Genomic DNA, 7,025 nt, shown 5'->3' on the forward strand with positions numbered 1-7,025 from the left:
ACAACATATATATAATAGTCCACTATATAATAACCATCTATATAGGGGTAAATCCTGAGCATGCCTCACAGATAAGCTGTAAAAGAAGGAAAAAAAAGGATCCTTCCCTTTTCTCCCCAGCTTAGCCTCTGGTGCACGTAGCCAGGAATGAGGCAGGTTTTGGATTCAGTGCATACAGGCTGCTAAGGAGATTGGGTTTGAGGGAAGAGGAAAGAAGTTTATCATGGTTAATTTGGGTTTGAGGGAAGAGGAAAGGAGTTTATCATGGTTAATTTACTCTGGAAGCACAGAACAGTCTGCGCCTGGTCACACCAGGCATTTCTGTGCTGAGCTACCTTCCCATGTTCTGCCTGCTCTTATGCTGCCTCTCACACCTTCTGCAAGAGTAAATGCTTCCCAGCATGAAGCATTTTTTCTTGCTGTTTAACTGCTGGGAATGGCAGTGACAGCACTGTGGTGCAGCCAACATGGGCAGACGCTCCCTTTCATTTCTTTCTACTTTTACAATGATGTTATCTCTGGCGAAGTGTCATGGTGGTGGTAGCCATCCTCTTATGGGTAGAGGCTGTCAGACTGCTGGGTAGTCTTGAAAGCAGCTTTCTGCTCTGAAGCTATAGCTTTTGTGCCATTTACAACATCACTTCAACCCCAAGAGCTTTGCTGTCGCCGTTTCTGCTGCAGTCCAGCTGTTTTGGGGATGCTGAGGGCATCCTATCCACCTCGCTGGACGCTCCCTGCTGCCAAATGCAACCCACTCCAGGGGGTACCCCAGTGGGATCGCACAGTCAAGGGGATAATGCCCACAGCTAGCACTGTGGTACAAGGAAGGAGCTGTCCACCAATCGATGACTGAGGGATGATAGAAGGCAGAAAGGAGAAGCAGCAGAATTGGAGTTGAGCAGCGGGGGGGGAAAAAGGCTGTTCCCACCACTTTCAAATGGCCACTTAAATACTACCATTGGGGTGGTAGTTATCACCATGAACCTTCTCTGTCACCCAGCTCCTCTCCTGCAGACCCAAATCGGCCTTTTCCCACAGCTACACAGCGACAAAGCGTGGCGATGGGGAGCAGGTGCTTGGCTGTGACACGGTGCCGTACCTTTGACTGAGATGTCCAGATCTGCCCATGCATGTGAGTGCTCTGCATGGCTTAGCTGCTTCTGACTCGGTAAATAGGAATCTCCATCAGGCATTTCAGTCTCTTCTCATGGGTAACGCTAATGAGAGCTGAGTGGATTTGCTGTAGGCTGCCCTGCTGCTGAATTTAGCTGGTGATAAATCTGAATTTGCTTAAATAGAAAAATCTAGAGAGTTGGTGGGATTTTATTCATGTGCTGGAGATAAAAGGCAAAGAAGTGTCACAACTATTTACTGTATTTCTGCTTACACAGGTGATGCTACTGCTGCTGTTGTACCTCTGCTTTCCTACCTTTTCCTTGGGGAATTTCCAGGTTTTGCAGCACTGTAAGTGGATAGGGATCCTGGGGAAACCTAGGGGATTTAATGTTTGTAAGGGCAGGATTTGATATTAGTACTCCTAATAAAACTGAAGTGTGATGGGCTATTCCTTGTTGAACTGAAGTTTATGTTGTCAGCTCACTCTGTGCTCAAAGTGCAGCAGTTACCCAGAGCAAATTTTGAGCCAGCACATACTTGCTTTTTTCACGTCATCATTGTAACTTCCTTAATATGTTTTCCAGTTGGTTTCCTTCATTGTTCGTCTGTTTGTTTGTTTAATATAACCCTGTATTGTTAAATAAAGTAACGAAGGCTACTTGAGGGAAACTTGATTGTAGGGGATGTGAGAAGAGCGCAGGCAGAGGTGTGTATTTCATTTGCACGAGCTGTGGGAGTGAATGCTGTGCCTTTCTTCAATGGGCTGAGCACGTGTCCCTGTGTGTTAAGCATCCTGAAAGGGCTAAGTTCTCTTTTTTTCCTGTTTTCCATGCAGGGTTTGAACATGGGCACCCAGTCGCATGCTGTGACCAAGGCAGAGATCCCCGACCACGTTCTTTACACCGTAGGAGCGTGCGTGCTCATCATTGGCTCCATCGGCATCATTGGAAACCTCCTAGTCCTCTACGCATTTTACAGGTACAAAATTTCCTCGTATGGTCAATGTTACTGGCTTTGAGGTTCACATGTGCCTGTGTGCAGATGTGCTGTGTTTGTTCCCTCTGGGATTAAATCTCCAAGCAAAGGCTGATAGCAACAAATGGGGTTGGGGGAAGGCAACCCCCCTCCTTTCTCCACACAGACCCACGCACATCACTGTTAACCTCAGTGTAAATTCCTTATGTTTTAAGGAATTAAAGAAATCAAGAAATTGCAGAATTACTTGACAAAAGCTGATGCTTTTCCCAGCAGCGCAGATGCCCTGGAAGGACCAAGCAAGCAATGCACTCCATGAAATGAGCTGATGCCATCAGTGCATTCCCCGCTTCAGGCGAATCATAGGATTTCTGTCAATTTGTGTGCTCTCTTGGCTTCTGGCAGTGTAACAGACAGCCAAAGCTACTGCAGCTAGAGTATGTAAAAATCACATGAAAAAAAAATAGCCTTTCTCCGTCCCACACTGTGATGCTGGATTTCCAAATCCTTCTTGCTCACTGCTTGCTGTTACCGTGCATGGTGATGCAGAGGGGGCTTACAGTGCTAGAAACACCAGTGGGTTATGAACCAAGTGTTAGTTTCCTATTCCTAAATGTTTAAGATTAATAAATTAGTTTAGTTATTTTGAATAAATGGCTTTTAATACGAGATAGAGGAGAAACTGAATTCCCTGCTACCTTCATGATTTTGGAAATGCAGCACAAGCTCTCTATTTTTCTTGAAACTTGTTTGCTTTAGTTGGTGTAATAAAAACTTTAAACTGACAGAATAGGAAAATCTCCATAGGCAGCTAAGTACCTGCAAAGGTGTGAACTCTGCTCCTTCTCACGCAGTTGTTGTGGGCAGTTATGAGACCCAAGATTTTGTTAGAATTGCAGAAGCATTGAGATGGCTTTCTCTATTTCTTTTTCGGTATCTCTTTATCAGCCTGAGGAAAGAAATTAATGTCAGCTGCAAATACTGATATTTCAAAGCACAGCAGAGAGGCCTCAGTGGTTCAGCTTCCTACACTGAAGGAGGCATCTGGGGGAAAAGAAACAATTATTTCAAACTGTTGAGAATTACTGAGTGTGAGTTCCAAGACCAAAGCTATTTATAAAATCCTGGTTCTTCCCGGTGTTTCACAGAGTGTGCAAAGTCACTTCTTTTTGTATTATATGTACCTTACACTGTGAAAATCCAAATTTGCCCTGAATTCAAACTCTAGGCATCAAAGCAGTTTACTTTGTTATGCACTTAGCCATACGGTGGTTCACATTGAGGTACTACTACATCGAGGTACTACACCTGCTCTGTATATCCCTCAGAAGTGCCACTTTTAGGGTAGATTTGGGTGAGCTGGACTCACAAATTAATCTAACTTTTGTAGTGGGACATAATATTTGTTCTGAGGAACAAAGGCATATTCAACCAAATAACCCCACGTAAAAGTGAAAGGTTCTTTATCATGTTACCAGTATTTTTATTCTTCTAAGCCAGAGCCAAGGATAATCTTGAAAACCAGCTGAAAGTTTACTACAAGGTGATGACTCCAGATATCCCTAAGACTACATGAGGTGATGAAATATGTGAAAAAAACCCTGAAAGTGCTGTTTGCTTTCTTTGGATAAACTTTGCTTGCAGACTAGCTGCTGCTTTGATGCTTCTTCTTGTAGCATTTAATATTGCCTGTTCATCTGCAGCTGAGTGTTTTTGTTTTCTCTTAGAAGATGTATATGAACAAAAGTTGGTGTTTTATTTAAGATCTCTTTGTGTGCTCTGTTTGCGCCACAGCACTTTGCAAAGGGTCATTTAGTTTAGTGGTAATATGGTGACTCTTCAGGTCAGCAGCTTTTAAAAATTCACCGAAAGCAGGTCCTTTGGTTCTGTAACCGGCTTCAGATCCTGGTTTCGTGCAGTGTGGGACATGCTCAGTGTCAGTGCTCTTATAAGAAACTGCTCTTCTCCTAAAGAAATACTTATTTTTCAAGACAACTGGAATCCTCCTCAGTTTGAAGAGGAAACGATCCCTTTTACCCCCTGCGATTGTCAGTCATCGTTTTGAAATTACTGCTTCTCTAGCTGCAGTAATTGATGATTAGCAACGGATTGACTGTAAGTAACCACCGATTTCAACATGAATAGTATTTCTTTATACTAATAAGCCCAGTTATAAAGTTAACTGTTCACTTTGTCTATTTAAAATGATGTATTTCTCCTGTTTTTAAGCAACAAGAAGCTGAGGACACCCCAAAACTACTTTATAATGAATTTGGCCGTGAGCGACTTCCTGATGTCGGCTTCTCAGGCACCCATGTGCTTTGTCAACAGCCTGCACACAGAGTGGATACTTGGAGACATTGGTACTTTTCAACACTAATTCATTCCTCACCAGCTCTACGCTGCCTGCAGCCTATTTTAGCCATGGCAGCCTTGGCTTGTGCCTTGGAGACAGCAGCACAAGACTCTTGAGGGAAAACCCAGGTTCTTGGCATCACCAGTCAGTATGATGGCACATATGTTGTGCTGTTGATTTGATTCTTCATCTTGCTTATTTTGGAAAGAACGGAATCAACATCAACATGTAATCGTTACCCTGTAGCTTGTGAGGGCAGATGCTATGGCTAAATATGGGTAGAAGTGTTTTATTAAGTCATAAATATTTTTTTCTGTATTGGCTTAGGAAGGAGTTAATATTATTATTTGGAAAAGTATGTTGATATCCATTAGCATGCTTCTATGATTCTTACATTTAATTAAGAGATTTAAATAAAAATAGTCAGTTGAGGACTCTTTGCAAATTTAAGCTCATTTTTTTCCAACTGCAAGAAAAAAAAGGTGATCCATGCTCAAATTATAGCTGAAATATGAGTATAGAAAGTTCCTCAGAAGGCTCGACGCTCTGCTTGGTACTGCTCATCAGATCATTGGGTGAAAATTTGCACCAAGTAGTGGTTCTGTATTGGCAGAGCAAGCCCAGAGACCGTGTATTTAGCAGTGCAGAAAGGGCCCTTCTTTATTTTGAGTATGTTTTGAGTCTTGCTCACTCCCTCAGATAAATCAGTGTAAAATACCATGCTGCCACAAATGAAGCAATTGATTTGGGTTAAGTGGGATTTGGTCCTTAACTGCAGGTTACTTATAAAGACTTTAGAAGTCTGCTTTAAGGTTAAATCCGGTATTTCGACTGCCTTCCATTCCCAGTGGGCTGTGGTCTATAAACACAGGGGCTGATGCAAAATCTCAGAAAATGAACCATCATTTGACACAGGTTTCTGAATCGGATTAGAGACAGTGTAACTCTACAAGTTCTCATCTGCTAGCACAATGCCTGAATGCAAGGAGGGGAAAAACTTGTTGCATGTAAAAACTATCAGTTTTTTTTTAAATAAAGGAGCTGGAGCTCTGTTTTTGGTCTTTTAGCCATCAAATTTAAATCACTTCTACATTTTTAAGCCACATAAACCAAAGTCAGTTTTTGAAACACCCATCTGTCATTAGACAAATGTCTGCTGCAGCCTGTTAAGATCAATATATTGGGCATCAGTCCAGGAAAATGTAACTTTAATTAGATTGGATTTTCTTTGAGGCAGTTTTCCATTGACAAAATGTTCCCAGTTGCAGCCCACAGTGGAGAATAGGACTTGCTAAATGCATATGTTTTTATTTTATTAATATTTGTGGTTTTTCTTATAAACACTTAATAATTATGACATTGTGAGTCTAATAAAATTCTACTAATGAGAGAGAAGTCTTGAGCTGGAAAAAAATGGGAGGTTTATCATGTCAGGCTCTGAGTGAAAACATGCAACTGTTTTAAGAAAATCCCTGACATTGCCATTTTTCTGCTTCAGGCTGTGACTTGTATGCTTTCTGTGGGGCCCTCTTCGGAATAACCTCCATGATGACTTTATTGGCTATTTCTGTTGACCGCTACCTTGTGATCACTAAGCCCCTGCAATCCATGCAGTGGACTTCAAAGAAGCGCACCATGCAGGTCATTGCCATTGTGTGGCTGTACTCTCTGGGATGGAGTGTGGCTCCGCTCTTCGGCTGGAGTATGTTGTCCACTCTCTACCTTTTCTATCATTCCCTATGTAGTCTGCTTTTGCAGAAAAAATGAGGTTTTTGATAAGTTCTCAAGTGGGTGCCTAACCACCACCTGATGATTTGTGTTGTACCATATATCTGCACCTATTGGGTGTATGTGTGAATAATGTATTCCATGTATTTCATAGGTTCCTATGTGCCTGAGGGTTTGATGATATCCTGTACGTGGGACTATGTGACCTACTCCCCTGCAAACAGAAGTTACACCATGATTTTATGCTGCTGCGTGTTTTTTATTCCCCTGATAATAATATTCCATTGCTATTTATCCATGTTCCTGGCCATAAGGCGTACTGGCAGGTAAGCAATGTAGCTGAAATACGTAAATCTCGCTTTTTTATAAGAAGATTTTCTCCATTTCTTTAACTGAAGAAAAATCTGAATAAAAAATTATTCTGAATTGAGATTGGAAATAAAGTAGTAGATTATTAACAGCTGTAACTGGAGAAGTATTTTTGCCAATGTGAAAACTGGAACGAATGCACATATTTTGTAGCAGGAACAGAAGACTCTGTGGTTTTAATCTTAGCCCAGAGTGTGGTAATTAATAGTACATCAGATAATTTCATAGTTTGGATTATTTGTGTTTCAGATTTGCAGTACAAAGAACATGGTCCCTGTGAATTCCAGCAGTTTTCAGCCCCAAGAGACAATAAATAGCATGTAGCAATGCCGTCATCTGCCATTGAGCTGCTCTGTAAACATAACAGTCCTCATATTTTTTGACAGTTTTATTTAAGGCAGGCATCCCAGAAGACCTTTTGGTTCACTCAAGCATCACAACTGCATGCACAAAATCTGGCTGTGCTTGTTAGGACACTCTT

The 7,025-nt window shown here is 41.7% G+C and overlaps 1 protein-coding gene across 1 annotated transcript in view; it reads left to right on the forward strand.

Annotated features, from left to right (window-relative positions):
• The window catches only part of LOC104537935 (melanopsin-like), a 34,621-nt gene that overhangs the window by 13,585 nt on the left and 14,011 nt on the right, over positions 1–7,025 (forward strand). The window contains exons 2-5 of the mRNA XM_010180958.1: positions 1,952–2,094; positions 4,321–4,454; positions 5,946–6,149; positions 6,330–6,501. Of these exons, the coding sequence (XP_010179260.1) occupies positions 1,952–2,094; positions 4,321–4,454; positions 5,946–6,149; positions 6,330–6,501 (653 nt within the window). The remainder of the gene's footprint in view (positions 1–1,951; positions 2,095–4,320; positions 4,455–5,945; positions 6,150–6,329; positions 6,502–7,025) is intronic.

Source organism: Mesitornis unicolor, unplaced genomic scaffold, assembly GCF_000695765.1.
Source record: "Mesitornis unicolor isolate BGI_N332 unplaced genomic scaffold, ASM69576v1 scaffold17933, whole genome shotgun sequence".
Taxonomy (NCBI): domain Eukaryota; kingdom Metazoa; phylum Chordata; class Aves; order Mesitornithiformes; family Mesitornithidae; genus Mesitornis; species Mesitornis unicolor.